This window comes from Sinocyclocheilus anshuiensis, unplaced genomic scaffold, assembly GCF_001515605.1.
Source record: "Sinocyclocheilus anshuiensis isolate Anshui unplaced genomic scaffold, SAMN03320099.WGS_v1.1 scaffold274, whole genome shotgun sequence".
Lineage (NCBI taxonomy): Eukaryota > Metazoa > Chordata > Actinopteri > Cypriniformes > Cyprinidae > Sinocyclocheilus > Sinocyclocheilus anshuiensis.
This window is the reverse complement of record NW_015547698.1, coordinates 1447982-1469837: the sequence shown is the minus strand read 5'-3', so window position 1 is coordinate 1469837 and position 21856 is coordinate 1447982. Positions and strand designations below refer to the sequence as shown.

At 37.8% G+C, this 21856-nt stretch overlaps 3 protein-coding genes across 14 annotated transcripts in view; 1 reads left to right on the top strand and 2 right to left on the bottom strand.

Moving 5' to 3' along the window:
- LOC107703803 (far upstream element-binding protein 2-like) overlaps window positions 1-1552 on the bottom strand; it is a 15924-nt gene extending 14372 nt beyond the window's left edge. For 6 of the 7 annotated variants that reach the window (XM_016506537.1, XM_016506540.1, XM_016506538.1 and 3 more), the window contains exons 1-3: window positions 1367-1552; window positions 167-272; window positions 39-92 (exon numbers count right to left, since the gene is read on the bottom strand). In XM_016506537.1, the coding sequence (XP_016362023.1) occupies window positions 39-92; window positions 167-272; window positions 1367-1453 (247 nt within the window). In that variant the 5' untranslated portion in view covers window positions 1454-1552. The remainder of the gene's footprint in view (window positions 1-38; window positions 93-166; window positions 273-1366) is intronic. The other variant, XM_016506541.1, reaches the window with a different exon arrangement.
- Window positions 1553-2000: 448 nt separating this feature from the next.
- LOC107703801 (calcium-binding mitochondrial carrier protein SCaMC-3-like) lies at window positions 2001-17016 on the bottom strand. Of its 5 annotated transcripts, XM_016506532.1 has the most exons (12): window positions 15559-17016; window positions 11420-11546; window positions 10464-10551; window positions 9762-9873; window positions 9524-9682; window positions 8138-8290; window positions 7951-8064; window positions 6931-7098; window positions 6632-6782; window positions 4847-5003; window positions 4522-4545; window positions 2001-3111 (listed from the first exon to the last, which is right to left on the bottom strand). In XM_016506532.1, the coding sequence occupies exons 1-12, from the start codon at window positions 15748-15750 to the stop codon at window positions 3108-3110; spliced, it is 1449 nt and encodes a 482-aa protein (XP_016362018.1). In that variant the 5' UTR covers window positions 15751-17016; the 3' UTR covers window positions 2001-3107. The 5 variants fall into 5 exon arrangements, with proteins under 5 accessions (XP_016362018.1, XP_016362016.1, XP_016362017.1 ...); XM_016506530.1 differs by lacking the exon at window positions 2001-3111 and having other exon boundaries at window positions 4175-4545; XM_016506531.1 differs by lacking the exon at window positions 2001-3111 and having other exon boundaries at window positions 4175-4545; window positions 11420-11543.
- Window positions 15225-21821, top strand: LOC107703802 (regulator of G-protein signaling 5-like). Of its 2 annotated transcripts, none has more exons than XM_016506535.1 (6): window positions 15225-15255; window positions 18047-18222; window positions 18303-18368; window positions 20161-20213; window positions 20297-20460; window positions 21410-21821. In XM_016506535.1, the coding sequence occupies exons 2-6, from the start codon at window positions 18179-18181 to the stop codon at window positions 21575-21577; spliced, it is 495 nt and encodes a 164-aa protein (XP_016362021.1). In that variant the 5' UTR covers window positions 15225-15255; window positions 18047-18178; the 3' UTR covers window positions 21578-21821. The 2 variants fall into 2 exon arrangements, with proteins under 2 accessions (XP_016362021.1, XP_016362022.1); XM_016506536.1 differs by lacking the exon at window positions 15225-15255 and adding an exon at window positions 15427-15446.
- Window positions 21822-21856: the final 35 nt, after the last annotated feature.

The window sequence follows — 21856 nt, the reverse complement described above, 5'->3', positions numbered from 1 at the left end:
GAGTGTAAAAAAAAAAAAAAAAGCCAAGAAAGTCGTACACAAGGCTGAGCCATTGTCTCTGTCAGACGCCATCTTCTTACTTTCAGGCTGATCTGAGGGGAAAACACAAGAACAGCTCAAAAACAGTCTCAGGAGAGTCAGACGGACAGATCCAGAGCCGCAGTACCTCCGTCCTCCAGCGATCGCTTCTGTGCCGCGAAGGGAAAACTCTCCGCTCCGCCGTTATTGCTCATGGGGGGACCCGTGACGTCTCCGCCAATCTTTGCTGCAATCTGGAAAAAACAAGTTATGATAAAAAAAAAAAAGCACCACATTTATACAGCAAAATCAGCATGAAGTTAGTACACTAACCAAGAATACTATATAGTACTATTTTTAAATAGCATGGAGATACTATTAATTGCTTGTCACATTAAACATTTCCCTGTATAATTATGCATTGCAATATATACACTACTGTTCAAAAGTTTAGGGTCAGCAAGATTTTTTTCATATTTTTGAGTCTCTTCACTCACCAAGGCTGCATTTATTTGATCAAAAAAAGTTAAAATGTGATATTTTATTTACGATTTAAAATGACACTTTTTTTATGTGAACATGTTAAAATGTAATTTATTCCTGTGATCAAAGCTGAATTTTCAGCATCATTACTCCAGTCTTCAGTGTCACATGATCTTCAGAAATCATAATACGCTGATTTGCTAATTAAGAATTCTTATTACCACCATTAATGCTACACAGGACTTTTTTGTTTTTGGACAAACACTATTGTTTTCCATAGTATTCTTTGAAATACCTTAGGAAAACGATGTAAAAACATGGTAAATAAATATGGCCGAAGATCAGTGCAATGGTATATGAGAAGTACCATTGTATATCTATCCATAACCACTGCTGTGCCCTAGTAATTGCCACAATTTGAGCACGTAACTGTTTTCACCATGTTACCATGGTGCTAGCATGTTTAATACCCCAATAATACAATGGTACTAGCATTGTGCATGTTTAAATACACAGAAATATTTGTTAGGGTACCAAAGGAAAAATAAAACATGGTAAAACTCGATTTTTGGACATTTACAATGATAGCAACATGTTACTACGGTAACGTTACCTGAATGTAATCTAATTTGTTAAGTAACGACGCTAAACACCAAAGCATCGTATAATTACCATGTGCTACCATCTCCGTGCCGCATTCGTTTGTAAAGGCAAATATTTCCCAGATATCGTTAGAGTTTAAAAAAACGCTATCTCGGCTCATGCTAACAGATAAGTTAACTGTCGCGCACGCCGGCTCATGTAACGTTACCGCGGCCCTGACCGACAAACGCGGCCCGCTCGCTCCGCAGTGCGGATCACTCACCTGCCGGGCGCGCTGTACCGCGTCGGCGAACGCGTCTTTCTTGAGTCCACCGGCTCCGAGCGGCGGCACCGCGCTGTATTCAGACATGCTGTCCGTGCGGAGGGGTGAAGTGTACTGCGGGGAGGTCTAGGCCGGGCGGAGGTGCGCAGACGCGGGAAGACAAGCGAGACAAACGCATGGGCGGGACAAAAGGCCTGCGGGTCTGTAAGCGGTCTCCTATAGGCGTTCTTAATGAGTGTCTGTTGCGATGACCAATCAGAACGCAGCTAGAGGCGGGCGTACTGTGAGCATCAGACCATTGATCCAATGAGTGGTGACGAAAAGACAGAGGGCTGAACAAACGCACAGAGCTTGCCGCTGCGTCAGGGAGCCAATCAGCGCTCAGGAGCGCATAAAATAGACCAATGAGGTTCAAGAAAACGCTGATTGACAATGATGGACGTTTGTATCAGCGTATAGGCTCTTTAGGACCGTTTACCTTTGGAGGTTATATTCATTTAGACATTTAGCAGACGCTTTTATCCAAAGCCAATATATTTATTATATTCTGCTGCTCAGTCCAATATCTTGGCATTTTATGGGTACAGCAGAGAGATGAGCTGGTGTTATAATGATGATAAAGACCGTCAGTGAAGAATCTGTACCGTTTAATTTAATTTACATACATTCTTTTGCATGCATTCAGTAATACACGGAAGAACAGCAAAAATATATAATGATCAGAAATTATAATTATTTTTGTTAACATCAAAATAAGACCAATAATAATGTCTGCGTACAAAACCACTGGAAATTAGGAGCCACAAACTAAATCTGCTAAAAAAAATTAATAAATCACAATTTCCACACTAATTGTGGGGAAGTTTTGCAGAATGGATGTAAACTTGGTAAATATGTTAAACTAGCTTTTATTGGAAGCTGAAAGCATAATTATTTTAGTAAATTACTATTTGTTTTGTTAAATAGCTGTCTTTAGTTTGTCACAGCTGAATCAGGGGGAGGGGCTTTCTCATTCTAGAGAGCACTTGATTGGATACACTCCTGTGAGTGCAGGATGATGTCATCAACATTTTTGGTCTGTTTTCCCAGAAGAGAAAGACTGGAACATTTAAATATATATATCTGCTAAAAGTTTGTGTTGTGAACATTTAGTAGTGCAGTAGCATATGGATGTGCTAATGGACAACCTAAAAACAAAAATCCAATTTTGAGACTTGAGCTGCTGTAGAATTTAGTGAACAAATGATGTTTGAATTCTATGGAAACCTGTGGGAGCAGATTCCGTATTGGAATCTTTATTTTATTGTAACACATACAAACAGTCTATCTGAATTTCACCTCAGTCAGTGATAAAATACAGAGCACATTGACCTAGAAGTGACTCAATCAAAAAGTTTTTTTTTTGCTTTGTTATACGAGTCAAAAATCACAAACCAAACACTCTTTCTCCCATCCGTGAGTCCATAAGGCTTTCTGCTCCAAACCGCAGGCTACAGTACCTCATGCATTGAGGATGACAGCATATAAACTGAACTCCAAGGCTGCTTCCCAATTCAGATACCTACACTGCACACTGAAAGTACACAGTAAAAGTACTTCTGAGTTTGTAGTATGCCAGTGTTGGGTCATTAATTGTTTATCAATACCACTTGTTAGCATTAGCATCTAGCTAAAAATCACACACAGAACACTTAAAAAAATGCTGTGGCAACTTCTGCCTTGCACTCTCCGATACTTTTCTTCACCTGAAACAGTTGAAAGAAAACCGTCACAAACTTTACACTGGTTTGGGGGCAACATTAGCTGAAAAAAAAAAAAACGTGCATGGATGCATGCTTTTAAGAAAATCACTGAAATATATGCCATTTGGCATGCTAATGTGAAGGTCTTATTCATGAAACAAGCACTATTAATATATTTGTAAATACATTTTCATAAGATAATTTACACAGAAATGTGTTTCATGAGTGTGAGCCCTTGTGTTTTGACACCATTTAGGTTGCATAATTATGCAAATTGAGACGCAGTGCAGGATTTTAGAATCAGTTAAAGAATTAGTTCACCCAAAAATGAAAACGTGCTGAAAACGTCCTCACTCTCAGGTCATCCAAGACGTAGACGAGTCGGTTTCCTCATCACGACAGATTTGGAGAAATGTAGCATTGTATCACTTGCTCACCAATGGATGCTCTGCAGTGAATGGGTGCCGTCAGAATGAGAGTCCAAACAGCTGATAAAAACATCACAATAATCCACACAACTCCAGTCCATCAGTTTAATGTCTAGTGAAGCGAAAGCTGTTTGTAACAAACAAATCCATCATTAAGACATTTTAACTTTAAACTGTCACTTCTGGTCAAAATACGAGTCCATAATCCATAATAACTCTTCCTCCAGTGAAAAAGTCCATCCTCTGTTGTCCCCGCACATCAAAATCCACACACATATTTGTTCAGAGCTGTTTTGGCTTGTAAATGGTGCTTGATCTGTGCAGATTTCTCTCCTGATTCAAACCAGACCACTTTTCACTGGAGGAAGCGTTATTATGTACTTGTATTTTCGCTGTGGTTTAGCAACAGTTTAAAGGTAAAAAAAAAAAAATTGATTTGTTTTTAACAAACACACAGATTTTCACTTCACAAGTCATTAACTGATGGACTGGAGTGGTGTGGGTTATTGTGATGTTTTTATCAGCTGTTTGGACTCTCATTCTGACGGCACCCATTCACTGCAGAGCAAGTAATGTAATGCTAAATTTCTCCAAATCTGTTATAATTAACAAACAAACTCATTTACATCTTAAATGGCCTGAGGGTGATTATATTTTGAACAATTATTCTTTTTTGGGCAAGCTATTCCTTTAAACTCGAGTTGGGATGTTGATTTTGGAGCACACCACAGTAGAAGAGGCGTATTACTGGACCACAGCTGATAAAACATACAAGTTTCTCAAAACAGAGGCACTTTCAATTGTACTGTAAGTTCAAAGGGAGGAAGTTAGTTTATGGTCCATTCCCATTTGGAGTTCAGTAGTGTGCACTGGGTTAAACACACACACACACACACACACACACACACACAGAGTACAGTACAGCACATGCTCACACAGTCTCCCACATGCAAGCGTTCATTTTACCGCATCCAGTGGGCCGTACCCTGTATATCTGAATATCAGGGCCCTGTTGACCAATAACACACATGAAGAGCACATCATGAACCTCAGTAATTCAGGAAAGGGTCAGAACAGCACCTCTTAGATTCTGCATAATTCAGTGTTTGGATTCAGTTCGTCGTTCTTCCTCACATCCACTGTTTTTGGTGAACATCACTCCAGTGATCGAATATATTGTAGGCTTAAATAAAAAAGTCTTTGACCTTTCTTGTCCATCTTTCAACAAAAAAAAGGATATGATTGTATTTTTTCTACACACACATGACCTGTCTTTCTCTCTCTCTCAGGTTCCCACTCCCAGTACTTTCCTCATGTGCTCGTAGACGACGTAGGAGATGCTGACCGCCGGGATGACCTTGAGGAAGTTGGGTGCGATGCCTCGATAGAGTCCCACCACACCCTCCTGGGCCACGATGCTCCTGAAGAGGGTCAACATGGACAACTGAGGAGCTCCTTTCACTGACGCTGAGGAACCAGAAGAGGAAAAAGAATCTTAACGTTCAGAATCAATGGTATTTGAGTGTCAATACTATATGTGACCCTGGAGCACAAAAGCAGTCTTAAGTCGCTGGGGTATATTTGTAGCAATAGCCAAAAATACATTGTATGGGTCAAAATTATTGATTTTTCTTTTATGCCAAAAATCATTAGGATATTAAGTAAAGATCATGTTCCATGAAGATATTTTGTACATTTCCTACCATAAATATATCAAAACTTAATTTTTGATTAGTAATATGCATTGCTAAGAACTTCATTTGGACAACTTTAAAGATGATTTTCTCAATATTTTGATTTTTTTGCACCCTCAGATTCCAGATTTTTAAATAGTTGTATCTCGGCCAAATATGGTCCTGTCCTAACAAACCATACATCAATGGAAAGCTTATTTATTTAACTTTCAGATGATGTATAAATCTCAATTTTGAGAAATTGACCCTTATGACTGGTTTTGTTGTCCATGGTCACATATTATTATAGTTTCATTTGTGTTTTGAATTAGTTTTTTTTTTTTATTCTTATTTTAGTGATTTTAGTTATTTTGTTGTATGATTTTGTCATTTTTATTAGTTGATGCTTTTGGAAATATGTCTATTTAGTTTTTATACATTTTATTTCAATAGTACTTCTAGTTAAACTAAACGAAAATGAGAAGTTTTGCCTTAGTAACTACACTGTAAAAACTATAGGAGTATGTTTTACAAGAAAACAATATTTGATTAATTTTTCATTTATTTTCTACTTGCCATTTCTTTGTAACTGTTTGTGAAATTTAGTAGCAGTTTCTGAACCAAAATGGTTTCTTCACCAATTTTTTCATTGTAGCTGAAATAAGTTATATTTTATTTCAATTAATGTTTACTTTATTTCAAGTAACATACTTTTTTTATCATTTTAGTTTTAGTCAATAATAACGCTGTTCCGAATTCACGTTTTAATGTGAATTTTGGAATATCACTTTGAAAACACTGGATGGAAATGTATAAATGTGCATAAAAAATGCATGTGGTGCATAATTGTGTGTTTAATAAGAAGACATGCACATAAACTATGATAGAAATCCATTTACTGAATAAATTCCTCAATGCGAAACAAAAAAAATCTCATTGGTCTCACATGATTGCATTCCCAAACATCAGGCATCAGAACGCAAAATAACACAGCAGCGTTTTTTACTGCATTTTGCCTGCACACTTTGAGCCACAACTCAGTAATTACATGGGGAAAAACCCCACATTATTACAGCAACTTAAAGGCACAATATGTAATTTTTTGCCGCTAGGGGGCGCGTATTCAAAATAAACAAAGAAGCAAAGGCGTAGTCCGTGACTGAGTGTGGAATCATGGGAGTTGTGTAGTGGTTTTTGGATATTTTAATAAAAAAATCTTACATATTGTGCCGTTAATTTTTCATTAGTGATACTTTTCACCAGTTTCCTATGAACTGACAATTTGGTTGTCTTGAACATGAAGGATGGAAATGGTGCTTTATTCGCATATGTTTTCTGTGATAATCTTTTTTCCACATAAGTTAACATTTGTAGTTTGGGATGGACGCACAGCTCTCGTCTGATTCTGCGTGCGTGTCTCACCCTGCGCCTGCATGCGTGTTCGGATGAGGGCGAGCGGGTAGGACGCCAGCTGTCCACAGGTGCTGGACACCGTGCCGCAGCCCACCAGCACCAGGACGCCCGGGTGGGGCGATCCCTCCGTGTGCCGCTGCAGCCAGGCGTTCTTCAGCGTCTGAGAGAGGAAGACCGTGTGAGAGAGAGTCTTTATGAAGGAAGCATTCTCAACACACACACACACTCTCACTCTCACTCTCACACACTCTCACTCTCACACACACACACACACACACACACTCTCACTCTCACACACACACACACACCTCATAGACGGCGAGGTCTATGCCCGCATACGGGACGATGCCCAGCATGTTGGGCAGGTATCCTTTATAAAACGCCAGAATGCCCTCCTTCTGCAGGATCTGCTTAGCGCAGTCCGCCACACTCGAATACTGGCCTGTTTTACGAAGAGTAAGACGAGTCTTCAGCACCTACAGAACGAGAGAAGCAGACAGGAATGGAGTGAGGAAATCAATGCAGAGTCATGAAAACAATCACCGTTCCCACAAAAATATGAAGCAGCACAACTGTTTTCAACACTTATAACAATAATAATAATAAATGTTTCTTGAGCATCAAATCAGCATATCAGAATGATTTCTGAAGAATCATGTGACACTGAAGCCTGGAGTAATGATGCTGAAAATTCAGCTTTGCATCACAGAAATTATAAATAAATATAATTATAAATTATAGTAAATAAATTATATTTTAAAATATATTTAAATAGACACCAGTTATTTTAAATTGTAAAAATATTTCACAATTTTACTGTATTTTTGATCGAATAAAGCAAGCCGTGGTGAGCAGAAGAGACTTCTTAAAAAAACATTAAAAGATTACAGACCCCAACTTACATATCAAATTGATATTTTGAACTAATTAATATATTATATAAACAATTTTTAGATCTATTTTAATTAATAGTGATTATTTTTATTAATGTGATTATTTATTGAAGATATGTATATTTTTTTATAACATTGCTAATGCCAACATTTTAAAAAAGGCTTTATTTTACTTAAGTCTACTTCAAAGACTTCACACCCCATTAAGCACAGCCATTCACGGCTCACTGCTTTATTCTTAAATGGGCCGCTGAATGCAGAGCACTTTCTTGAACTTTACGTGAGGCCTTTGGTAATGTGAGTGGACGTGTGTGTGTGTGTGTGTGTGAGTGTGAGTGTGAGTGTGTTATGACAGCCAGGCCTCCACATACATACAGTGACCTTGACGTTCAGTGTGTGCAGGAACCAGCTGTCGTGTGTTGAATGTGTATTTACCTCCATAGGATATATGACAGTTTGAGCCGTCGCTCCAGCCAGAGATCCAGCGACGAATCTCTCCTGAACTTTCAGAGTTCCTGCCTCTTTACTGCCTCTCATCAAGCACTTAATCTGCAGACACACAGATGCAGGCTGAGCTTTGAGTTGCCGTCCACACGGCTGAGTGTAAAAGACAGAGCTGTACCTGTTCATAGGCCAGGAATTTGATGGCTGTTTCTGGAGCGATCTTCAGCACGTTGATGCCGTTCCCCCTCCACAGCGCAGTGAGGCCGCCCTCCTTCACCATCGCATGCAGACCGCGCCACACGTTCCCCTTATCAGAGCTCTGGCCGTGCACCTGAACATCAGCATGTAATTCACATGATCTTTAATGTAATGCTTCAGTTATAAAACCGAACACACCTAGACATAATAACTAAAAAAAAAAAGTTCAGTTGCAGTGTCTCATAGAGGCCTCCAGAGGTCAGTGTGGTGCTGAAAATATAGAGTGCAACAGTTGGGTTCTGAAAGTAAAAATGTCATTAATTTTCTCCATAAAGGAACTGATTTTTAATGGTAAATTATAAACCTTTAAAGACAGACCTACTGTGAGCTCCAAGGTTGTTAAATGATGGTTTATGCATTTATTGAAGCTTCAACAAAAGCAACTTATTTTTTTAAATAATCATGTTCAACAGTGGTGAAAAACTACATTACCCATAATTCTGCACAGACTGTCCACCAATCAGAGAAAGAACACTGCGCTCTAACTAAATTTTTATTTGATATTAATCAGCATCTTTAAATCGATAGTTTTATATTTCTCCTGTCATTCACAATGCTTTACAGGAATGTCGTTTTTTACTTCATTAACGCTGTTAAATACATAGTACCTTTTTCCTTTTGTCCGATATTCAAATACTTTTTGCGTCAAATCAAAGTTTGTAATAATTCACAATGTAGCTGTTTGGTTTGATTCAGGGTTATTTTAGTTTATTTATTGTTTTTAAACTTTAATAAACTAGTTAACTAGTCAAATAAATCTAAAACCATTAAATGTTTTGTTATGTTAAGTGAAATAAAATAAACATTAACTAAAAAAAATAAAAATAATTTAAACTTATTTTATTTCGGCTAGTTGCCAAAGCAGCAGTTCTCATTTTATTTTATTTTAGTGTAACTTGATACACTAAAAAACTAAAACTGAAATAATAATTTATAAAAACCATAACAAAATAAAATAAAAAAATAAAAACTAATTCAAAATAGGAATAAAATGTAAATAATAAAAAAATTTATATATATAAATATAAAAAATAAAAAGATTATATATTATAAAATATATTATCATGGATATTTGTAAATAGTTAGATGCCTTTCATCTTATAGTACCTAACAGTGCAATAATTCCTATTATCCTTGTACACACAAGCCACAGCTTTTTCTAGATTGCATTGAGAGCTACTTTGAAAGTATCAAACCTCAACAGGAACCTCTAAACGGGAAACTGGCATTAAATGAGCATCAAAGATCAGATGCTTCCGCTGTTTGGAGACCAAAAGTGACTGCTTTCAGACCAGTGCAGTCTCACCTGCAGAAAGACCTTGAGTCTGTCGAGCGGCGCGGTTCCTGTCCTGGACACCGATCCCGCCACGGCTCCTGCCATCAGCTGCCGCCACACGAACCCTGACTGCTTCTCCTTCTCTGAGAACTCGTCTGGGACCGTCAGAAGCTCCCCGATGTCCAACATCTACACAAACACACAATAACAGACTTACAGAAAGAAAGAGGCTCATTCTATAGTCATACAAAACTCTTTTGCTTCGTACCACCGAGTGTTTCCAGTACTGAGCGATTTCCTCCATGTTGTGCAGAGGGTTAAACAGGAAGTGATCTCGCCACTCGAACCAGTCGATGGTCATGGAATGGTCTTTATCCATACTGTATCAACACATTTCACAAGTACTGCGTGTCACAACTGAATCACACCTGAAAAGCACTTTGCACATATGTGACCCTGGAGCACAAAAGCAGTCTTAAGTCGCTGGGATATATTTGCAGCAATAGCCAAAAATACATTGTATGGGTCAAAATTATAGATTTTTCTTTTATGCCAAAAATCATTAGGATATTAAGTAAAGATCATGTTCCATGAAATATTTTGTAAATTTCCTACCAAAAATATATCAAAACTTAATTTTTGATTAGTAATATGCATTGCTAAGAACTTCATTCGGACAACTTTAAAGATGATTTTCTCAATATTTAGATTTTTTTGAACCCTCAGATTCCAGATTTTCAAATAGTTGTATCTCGACCAAATATTGTCCTATCCTAACAAACCATACACCAATGGAAAGCTTATTTATTCAGATTTCAGATGATGTATAAATCCCAATTTCGAAAAATTTACCCTTATGACTGGTTTTGTGGTCCAGGGTCACATATGCTAAGCACACACACACACACACACACACACAAACACACACACACACACACACACACACACACACACAAACACACACACACACCTTTGCAGTATTTTGGCAGCCTGTTCCAACGTGACGTCCACGCCGAGATTGTGTAACGACTGCTGGATCTCCCCGACGTCCAACTGACCTACAAAACATACAAACAATGCGCTATTGTACTGAAATGTAAGGATAAACTAACAATATTGTGAGATAATAGAATTAATGGAATAGATGCTAATGCTAATGTGAGGGTATATATGCTAATTAAAGTGCTAACAGCAATATAATACCTACTGATGCTAAAATGATGTTGTAGATGTTGTGTTTAGGCGCTAATGCTAAAATGAGGGCACAGATGCTAACAACAATACAACAGCTGCTAATGATGCTGTGAGGTTATAGATGATAACAGTGATGTAAAATCACAAATGCTAATGCTAATATGAAGCTATGTATGCTAACAGTGATGTAATAGCATACCTGCTAATGGTACTGTGATTGTACAGATGCTAACAGTGATGTAAAACTCCACATGCTAATGCTAATATGAGGTTATAGATGTTATGTAATGATATAGATTTTAGGGTTATTGTGAGGTTACAGATGGCAAATATATATTTCTAACCTAAAGTTAAAGTAAAACGAGAATATAAAAATTATGTTGTATATTCTAACAGTGAATTAAGACCAGTGTTGTTTTTGTTAACTAAATCGAAAACTATTAAAAATCATTGTAGTTAACTGAAATGAAGCCTAAAGTAAAATTATAACGTAAACTGAAAATATATAAAAAAATAATAATTAAAAGCTACTTTGAAATATGAATACATACTCCCTGTTGAAAAAAAATACATACTCCCTGTTGAAAAAACCCAAAGGACCAGCATAAACCAGCATTCCAGCGTCAAAACATACCTAACCAGCATATGCTGTTTTTTTCAACAGGGCTGTAATAGAATATACAGTAAAATAACACTGATTCTGATGATACAGTGAAGTTGATAGAAACTAACCGTCATTGTTGCGGTCCAAGCTACGAAACATGAGTTTAAGGCGTTTCTCATGTGAACGCAGATACTCGGTGAACTCTTCAAAATCCAGCTGACCATCGTGATTAACATCTCCAGCTCGTACAATCTGCTGAATATAGGGCATTTACAGAGAGATAGAGAGGGGTGGGAGAGAAATGAAGGGAAAGAGGGGTGCCGGGAATCATTAGGAAAGGTGGGATGGGGTGCAAATGAAGGAGAAAAGCACATTAAAACCATGCAAAAGCCACCAGCCCAAAGCACCAACATCACACATGAGCAGTCAGACATTATCACTGAATCAAACACAGGTTAATTTCATTCTAATTAAATGCATTGATAAAATGAAGGTAAATTAACAAACGAAAGCAGCAGAGAAAGCCAAGTGCACAAAACAGTAGCTTTACAATGTGTTTAATTCATTTATATACACTTAATGACTATATAAGTTAGGGCTGGACGATATGGCCAAAATTTATATCACGATATATTTCTTAATTTCGGTCGATACGATATAATTCCTGGAGTAGGCCTAATGATGCTGAAAATTTAGCTTTGATCACATGAATAAATTACATTTTAAAATATATTCAAATAGAAAGCAGTTATTTTAAATAGTAAAAATATTTCAAAATGTTACTGCTTTTGGTGCATTTTGGATCAAATAAATGCAGGCTTGGTGAGCAGAAGATAATTCTTTAAGAAACATTAAAAATCTTGCAGTTCAAAAACCTTTGACTGGTAGTGTAGGCTGATTATTCTTATAGATTGAAACGTGCATTAACCAGGATAACGAGTATGAAACATGCTCCGAGTTGCTTCAGAAAACAAAAAAATAGAGCAACAACAAAAGCATGTTGCTGGAAATGGGTTTATTATTGAAAGTGCAAACTGATTGTGTGCCAGCAGGAGGCGCTGTGAGAGCGGTGGAACTAACGGTTTCTCCAGTAATGGCTGTAAACAAAGCAGCTCGGCTCATGAACGCTACTTTATCAGATAAAAATGCCATCTAAACTATTCTGAAGACAGTCGGTTCCCTTCAGAGATACATTCATATAAAACACCCGCGACGCGTTTTGATTTTGAAACGTGCAGTGCTCATGTTTATTCAACGAAGTCAAACGCCACAAATAAATCAATGTATGGGAAACACTGGTAAAGTATATCGAAATATCGGAAATGTGTTTAAAAATCATATCACCGTTATTGAAAAAAATTATATCGCGATACATATTGATATTGAATTATTGTCCAGCCCTAATATAAGTGTTTAAATCCACATAATCGCTAGATAAACCGGCTAAACAATTGATGTTTAAATCTCTCTGATGCGACTCTATCCAGAATTCCTGTACTTTGAGAGAGCTGTGCAATTAAACATGCATCTGGGTATAAAAACTGTGTCCAGATTTACAAGATTAATCACGTGCAAGTATCACCACATGCTTTTTTTTTTTTCAGGGTGTCGCCCCACGATTCTCAGTGCAGCATGTCTGAACGTGTTTGTACCGAGCTGCGCACACATAAGGATTAGAGGCATTTCGCTGCAGGTCTCAGGGTTTTACAGTCAGCTAAATTGTACATTCTGGTGTTTTATGGTGAGGAAATTATGAAAAAAAAAAAACTGATCCACAGTGACTAAAATAATAAATATCATCAGAGTAAACCGTTAAATTCAGAACATTTTTCTATTTAATCACGACACACATGCTACTGTCACTTTAATTCCACACAAAGTGCTGCACTGAGAAACTCATTCAAACCAGACCATCATTCCCACAATCCTTTGAGTGCTATAGGGCAAATCACGCTGTAGCTATGCCAGTAATTTCACTAATTTAACTAGCTTGTCCTCCTCTGTGGGCAGACGTCTACAAAACACCCATGTGTGTTGCTATGTTTATTAATGTGAGCCAGCAGTCACATGACATTTACTCTCACATGGATCGACTCCAAGACACTGACCTTTTGCACAGTCTGCAGCCTACATGTGTTTCTGTGAGCCTATGTGTGAAGTTTAGTACTTTCTTGCCAATATCATTCATCATAATGCATAATGCAAATACATAAACACATGCACACATGATTTCAAACCTCAAAAAACACAGCACACTACAAAATCAACAAGTTTCAAAAATCAATATGACTCAAGATTGTCCCAGGCAAGCAGATGAATAGTCTAGTCACGTGCTAAACTATAAACTATGTATTCAGTATGTTGGTATATAAACAGCACTGTTGAGGGTAATGCATTACAAGTAACCTAATCAGATTACCTTTTCAAGTAACTAATAAAGTAGTGCATTATCTATATCTGAGTTACTTTTCAAATAAGTAATGCAAGCTACTTTGTTTTCCCATTTATTCACTGACACATGTGTTGAGAGAAATCGTGAGTGAGGTGCAGAGACAGAGGCACTTCTTTCAGCCCGAGGCTTGTTAATTTCACTTTTGGTGTGAAAGGGACTTTACAGTTGCTAAATATATAACCTTTGGGTTTTTTGTTATTAAAAATAAATATGCATGCCCAGCCCAGGCGACAAAAAGTAACGCAAAAGTAATTTAATGCATTGCTTTCCATAAAAAGTAACATTAGTTACGCATAGAGTAACGCAACATTGTAATGCATTACACTTAAAAGTAACTTCCCCAATGCTGATAAACAGCTTGCAGCATGCCGTGGAGAGATTAGATAACAAAGATTCATTTAATATCTTTGTGTGTCTGTTTGATCATAACTTGGACCGGTTTCTCATTGTTTCCTAGGCCTTGGGTTTGATCTGCTGGCATTACATCACTGTAACGTCTCTAGCGAGCAATTTATCGATTAGAAAAGTAGAATTTGGTGTAAGTTGTTTGTTCAAATCACTAGACCAAAGTATGCACAAAAAATAGTGATGCTTGACTTAGCAAACACACTAGTCTGCAGGAAACCTTTATTTCAGGTGGCAGATGGAGACCCGGTGATGTTGATTCAGTGCCAGCGGGTGATGATGCCCTTCCTCTGTTCCTGCCATTGACCTTGAGATTATTAACTATTAAGCTCATAAACTGCTTCATTAGTGCTGCAACAGTACTCTAATCCACCCTGTTCCTGACCACGACATGGAGGCCTTCGAAACTAGAATCCTGCTGTGTAGTCGTACTTTTATCATATGAAGCATTATGAGTGTGCTAGCGAGTAAGCAGCTACATAATGCGTTATACTTTCACTAATGGACTAACATCTGTCTAATCTGAGCTGAACATCAGGCTCCATCCCAACCAGCAACAAATGACTTTTTGTGGGTCACTTGCCTGCTTTCTATTTCTGGAGCACTGTGTGTGCAGTCTATCCACAGTGAAATCTCAGCGGTCTGCAATCCTGTTTACATAATCATATATTAAATATTTTGGTTTCTACAGGTTCATCCCATTTTTGTGTACTTCTGCACTATTCTACGCCATTTTTGTAGTGTAATTTTGTGTTACACATCAAGTGCACTGGAAATGTAATATCCTTTAATTAAAATCTATATGAATTGTTTCATTTAAGATGACACTAATGTATACACTATGTACTTAGCGTAGTCTATCCACCTTATTTTTTACGTACAAACTTAAATGTGCGAGGCTTTCGGTGTAAGTCGCTTCCAGTAATTTTATCTGCACAAAAACACTCCGTTATGCTGTATTTGCTATCACATTAGTTTAATTTTTTACCATAACTGGGTTGTTGCGCAAATACCTCTTACTGCACTGTGGCGTTCTTGTGGTTGGCTAATGAACCGGAAGTCTCGCACATTCACAGGAAATAGCTTCATTCAGCGTTGAACAGTAGTGTAAGTACACTATGTACAGTACATGATTTGCGCTGGGTAACCACGCCCACTGCGAAATCTCATTGGTCAGAATCGCACTCTGCATTACAAAATATTAAGCATTAGATACAATCTGATTGGCTGCGACTGTATCGCGTACTGCAGCATTGTCGCTTTCAGTGTTGAGATGATCACGTGACTTGTAGCTGAAGGTTATTATCTCCACATCTGATATTAAATCATAAACCTGTGAATTCACGGACAGTTATCCTGTACTATAAATAACCTTCCGTTATGACTGCGTGTATTGGGTTTCTTCCGTACCTCCTCCACCGAGCTCCACGACAGCCCCCGGGCGGCGAGTCCGATCCGCAGCTCGTTGACATCGATCAGTCCGTTCTTGTTCAGATCCAGCTGCTCGAAGAGCTCGGCCCAGAGCCGCTCGCGTTCGGGATCGACCCCGCTGTCCTGACATCGCGCCCGAGTCCAGCCCGAGCGGCATGCGCTCTGCCACATGATAATATCCACGCACGGTCACCCACGGAGACACATCGGCTCGATGAAAGCCCGCACGGGCGGAAGACGCGTTCTGCGTGCGTCCAAAAAAGGAGCTGTTAGCGAAACAAACCCCCTCGCGTCGCGTCCCGACAGCTCGCGTTTCGCAGATGGTGTCAAACAGCGGTTTCACACGAGAACCAGGAAGCTTTCGCAAACACTGACTTCCAAGGTACTTCCAAGAACCCCGTGCGCTAGCGGTTTCTTATCCTCAAGCATTGCGACATTTCAAGACGAGCTGAAAACGCCATGCGTCAAAACATGATGAACACGCGCGAAACGCGGGTCGAGGACTGCAATGACTTGCAATGTATGCGATACAACAGCGGCTTCAGATTACACCCTCAGGAGGAGCTTCCTTGGGTGATCTACACTGATATGAGCCAAAATATCTCGGTCCTGAAGAATTAACAGAGAACCCGTTCAATCAGGACTGATTAATTAAATGCAGCAACTTCTCCAATGACTCTGCAGATAAATGACATACAGTACAGTTTGAGTTAAACATCTTCTGTCATACAGAACAGAACATGATCTTTTCTTCACAAGGCTGATTGGTTATTTTCATTCAGGCTGGCTTATGAAGTCACTTCCTGAGGGTTCATAACGAATTCATAAGGTTTAAGAGGAGAAAGTGGGTTTGCATGGCATTTTTCAGTATATCTGCTGACTCTTATCAGACACATGGAAGGATCAGAAGTGTGAGCAGGAGAATATATGGTAGAAGTGCTGGCTTTCACATCGAAGACAAATCCCAAGCTGGTTTTTCTTGGTTACTTGAATCTGGTCGTTTATGGTCATTAGTTGGTTCAAGCTGGTCTAGATCAGCTAAACCGCTAGCCAGTTTTTGATCTGCTAGAGGTAGACCATCTTGCTCATTTTGGTTAGACCTAGTAGACCTTCAAAAAACAGCTACAATGTTGCAAAAACCAGTCTGACCACCTCAAAGGCTCACCCAAAAATTCTGTCAATACTTACTAACCCTCATGTCGTTCTGAATGCATTTGACTTTCTTTTCTCCATGCAACACAAAATCAGATGTTTGGATGAATGTCCATGCTGTATTGTTCCATTTAATAAACGAATGGGGACGGATGCTATCAAGATCCCCCCCAAAAAAGTCATTTGATAGAGAGGAACAGACCCAAATTTAAGTTGTTTTCCTGATCTCATCTGCTTTCTCATATTGAAATATTTATGCATGAAGATATTTGGGCTTTTCTGTCATTTCTGCACTTTAAAAAAAATTCTGTAAAATTTACGGTAAAAAAACGGCAGCTGTGGTTGCCGGAATTTTACCGTAAAAAATATGGTAGCAACTTTTAGGTTTTACGGTTCTAACTTAAATGTACAGTTAAATACCGTAATTTCATTTACTGGTATAATGTTAATATACCAACCTACTGAAGTACTGAAATCTACCTTTGTAATACACTGATAACCACCAAATGCAGGTGGTGATGAGAAAGTCACATGATGAACCAAAGCCCATCACAAGCAGCTTTTAAATAATAACATATATAGAAGGTGCAGTGTCAAACACTAAACACCATCATGGTAACACACATGAAACTGAAATAATGCAATAAACATTCATTTAACAACATTAGGTGTAATTTCAAAAAACAAAAAACATCAAATTTGAAATGTAACGCAGGGAATTCTGGGAATGTCAATTTACGGTTATTCACTTCCAAAAACGGTACACTACTGTAAAATTAATGTCCAATACATGTAATGTCCAATAAAGTTTTTCACCATATATAGTAGGGGAATTTACCGTTAACCATTTAACAGGTTTTTACTGTAGCATTTTTACAGTCTTTTACCGTTAAATTCACGGTCATTTTTTACAGTGTGGAGCCCGACAGTGTCCGTTTCCTATTTTGTTCAGTTTTCCAACTGGTTATGAAACAGAAATTCATGCTAGTTTCCCACAGTAATGTTCACTTTAAATGCATTCTCTATCACTACGATCATCAATAATAGCTCCACAAATGACAGTGTCTGGAAACGAGCTATTCTGTGAATTGATATACAGAACATGCTAAGATCAGCACACAGATAACCTACTGCACACCTGTTGCCTTCACTGTTCCCGACACAAATACAGGTGATGCACACACAGATACACGCTTTCTGATGAAAACCGCTGTCAGCTGCTGTCCACACCAACTGTACAAACGTCAATACAGCCCATAATCATGATTAGAGCTTGTGATATGAACAGTCATTGTGTTGTGTTCTCACCCAACAGCTGTCCGTGTTGTTTCATGATCTCAGGATCAGATTAATGTCACTATATAACAGCAGGACAAAGAGACAGAGAGAGTCAAGCAGAGCTGGAGACATTTGATCGCTTCTGTGAGGTTCATTCAGACGTTGTGTGATGTGTAAGGGGCTGTCTGCCATCCCCTCCTCATGCCTGGAGAAGTGAGTATCAGCGCTTTTGGGAAGACAGATACTGGGAGCACTAAACTGTGTATGGATGTGAAACTGTGTTGATGTTTCAGGGCGAAGTGCATGAGGGTCAAACTGTCCCACCTGGCCGAAAAGCAGGATTGGGTTTACAAACACAGGTAACACAAGTGCACTGCTCTCATTTACACTCGTTTTCTGGGTTCAGTACAAATTAAGCTTGATCTGAAGAATTTGTGGCATAAAGTTGATTACCACAACAAATATTTTCCACTTTCCCTCATTTAAAAAAAGAAATTTAAAAAAGAACAATTATCAAAGAACGATAACTAGATTCGCACACCATAAAGTCGAGTGGATTCTTATTGGTTGCCTATGTTTTTAACGTTCATCAAAAACGTTTTGAAAGTGATTACAACGATATCGTTATAGTTATGGTGTTGACTTTACTATTCTCAGAGAACGATCATTAAAACTTTATGGTGTGTCTTTACCTTGAGACATTTACCTTCAAAGTGAATGGGACCAATTTGTAAACATTAAAGGGGGCAAAACACACACACACACACACACACACACAGTTTCTGCAAATCTTATGTTAAACTTGAGTACCTATAGAGTAGTACTGCATCCTTCATTTCTCCGAAGAGTCTTTAGTTTTATTAGATTTATAAAAGAAAGATACAGCTTTACGATTCCTATGTTTTTAACGTTCATCAAAAACGTTTTGAAAGTGATTACAACGATATCGTTATAGTTATGGTGTTGACTTTACTATTCTCAGAGAACGATCATTAAAACTTTATGGTGTGTCTTTACCTTGAGACATTTACCTTCAAAGTGAATGGGACCAATTTGTAAACATTAAAGGGGGCAAAACACACACACACACACACACACAGTTTCTGCAAATCTTATGTTAAACTTGAGTACCTATAGAGTAGTACTGCATCCTTCATTTCTCCGAAGAGTCTTTAGTTTTATTAGATTTATAAAAGAAAGATACAGCTTTACGATTCTCTCCGAAAACAGCCGAGCTCCTGTAGGCGTGCCGTGGGCTGAGCTAAAGAGTCAAGAGCACTTACGATTTGACACAGTTTTATTTTTACCGCCTGCGGTTCCGACTCATGACCGGGATCTTTTATCGCTGGGACCGCTCCATCTTTCAGTATCAAACGATCTGTAAATCCAGCGTTGAACTGGGCCTTGTTTATAAAACATTCGTCACCGAAATGACGGGAAATAACAAAAACACACTTCTTTGTGTGCGTGCTCTTCTGGGAGACGTGCCCATATAAGGAATTCCGTCCTTTATGACGTCATACAGGGCCATACTCGGGGAAAAAAATAAACTTCTGAAACTTTGAGTTTATTTGGCACAGAAATACTCCCTCGTACATCCAACTCGTTTTTTGAGACTTTGGCCATGTTTAGCGTGAGAATCCAAGTCACTTTAACAGTGTAAATAACTCAGAATGCATAGCATTAGACCACCCCTTTAAAATATTATTTTCGATAACTAAGCAACAAAATGTAAACAATATGTGTGTTAATGTTATTTTGGTGTAAAAAAAATTTTTAAATCACACACTAGCCTTTTTCGTATAGTTCTATCCAGTTTTAAAGCTTTGTTGCCATGACAACGCAATGCCGTAAACCCTAAAACGACCGTTAAGCCTAGCGAGAACTTTACAGCTCAAATAATACACAAGTAAACTGTTAATGTTTTTATAAAAAATAAATTAAAATATGCTTCATATTTCTGCTTTTAAATCAATTTGCATTGTAAGTGCCTCCATAACCTAGAATAGAGGAGCGTCCGAGTTATTTTTGTGGTAATCAATATTATGGCACAAATGCTATCGATTGAGTTGAACTTGTACAGAACCCTACGTATTTAAGACATAAAAGTTGAACAAAGCAATAAAAAGCATCTATTATTTTTGTCTCCAGAGCTAGTGAGGAAAAGCTGCCACAGGACTTGGAGTCTCTGCTCAACAGCAAGCGTGAGAGGACCTGCTTTCCTAATGATTTGACTTCACGACTTCACTTCTCTTTTCTTCACTGAATCTCGGCGTTCTCTCCGCAGCGGGCGTTCAGGCGTTCCGCTGGTTCCTGCGCTCGGAGTTCAGCGAGGAGAACCTGGAGTTCTGGCTGGCGTGTGAAGAGTACAAGAGCGCATCCGGGTCCAGACTGGCGGCGAGAGCCCAGAACATCTACAAGCAGTTCATCAACCCTGATGCTCCTCGTGAGGTGAGAGACGAACGCAGGCCGTCTAGACCAGCGCGAATTTAACTCAAAAATCAAGGAGAAAAAATGAAAAAAAGATAATTTAATTACATTTAAACACACTTTGTCCAAAGTCATCATTAGCAGCAATAAAAAGAATAAAATAAATAATAAAAAAAAAATATATATATATATATTTTTTTTATGTAATATACTTAAATTTAAATGTACTTAATTATAAACAAATTAATATTTTTTAAATGTATTAATTTACATTTAAATACATTTACATAATATACTTATTTATAATTATTTAAATTGAAGTATATAGAATGCACTGTATTATTCTAAAAAATTACTAAAATATAATACAAATAAATAAATGTATTTTATGTAAATTTGTAAAATGATGCATTTATAAATTACTTTTTTTCCTTCAAATATATCAATTTTTATATTACAAGAATGAGAATTTGGAGAGAAATGTGCTTAATTGTCAGCAATACAAAAAAAAAAAAAAGATGTATATATTTTTATGTAATAATATAATTAAATGAATTTAAATTTACTTAAGTATAAAGAAATTCATATTTGTTTTCATGTATTTATATTAAATTACATTTACATATACTTATTTTAATTGAAGTATATAGAATGCACTGTATTATTCTAAAAAATTACTAAAATATAAAACAAATAAATAAATATATTTTATGTAAATATGTAAAATGATGTATTTATAAATTACATTTTATTCTATTACAAGAATGAGAATTTGGAGAGAAGTGTGCTTAATTGTCATAAAAAGCAATGTTATAATGCAAAAAAAAAAACTTAAAGGGCCTAAAATAGGCTTCATTTTCTAAAGTGTGAAGTCTTATTTCTTTCTCCCGATTTGAAAGTAAAATATGACCCAGACATGTTCTTGACAGTTTTCACTCTCATATACGAGCTCATATGATGTGTTTCTCAGGTGAATCTGGACGGTGAGACGCGTGAGGCGTTGACGGGGCTGATGGAGGATCCCACAGCGCAAACGTTCGATGAGGCTCAGCAACGGATCTTCTCTCTGATGGCTAAAGACTCATTCCCACGTTTCCTGCGCTCGTCTTTCAGTCAGCAGCCTCTTAAAGTCTTGTGAAGCACACTGTGCTGTTAAACCCAGTGTATCTGAGGTCTAGACTAGATCCATTAGTTACCCTGCTATCTGTAGAGATGCATGAGCCACAGTCAGGTAGGACATAGATTCTATAGCCATTTTGAAACATCTGTAATTGCTCACTGTGCCTTTATATCTTTAAACCGGATGATTTAATAAAGTTACTTGGGTCAAAATGGGAGTGTTTTGCTGTCAATCAATCACACACTGAGAGCCAATCAGAGATCTGGAAGCTCAAGGTCGCCAGACAATCGAAGCTGA

What these genes read in the sequence shown, in the direction of transcription:
- LOC107703802 (XM_016506535.1), top strand. Translation starts at nt 18,179, where the DNA reads ATGTGTAAGGGGCTGTCTGCCATCCCCTCCTCATGCCTGGAGAA. An exon ending in GATTGGGTTTACAAACACAG is followed by an intron (nt 18,369 to 20,160) that starts GTAACACAAGTG and finishes TTTTGTCTCCAG; the next exon opens with AGCTAGTGAGGAAAAGCTGC. An exon ending in GTCTCTGCTCAACAGCAAGC is followed by an intron (nt 20,214 to 20,296) that starts GTGAGAGGACCT and finishes TTCTCTCCGCAG; the next exon opens with CGGGCGTTCAGGCGTTCCGC.
- LOC107703801 (XM_016506530.1), bottom strand. Translation starts at nt 15,750, where the DNA reads ATGTGGCAGAGCGCATGCCGCTCGGGCTGGACTCGGGCGCGATGTCAG. An exon ending in CTTGGACCGCAACAATGACG is followed by an intron (nt 10,552 to 11,419) that starts GTTAGTTTCTAT and finishes TATGTTTTGTAG; the next exon opens with GTCAGTTGGACGTCGGGGAG. An exon ending in GTCGTCTACGAGCACATGAG is followed by an intron (nt 4,546 to 4,846) that starts GAAAGTACTGGG and finishes ATTGGTCAACAG; the next exon opens with GGCCCTGATATTCAGATATA.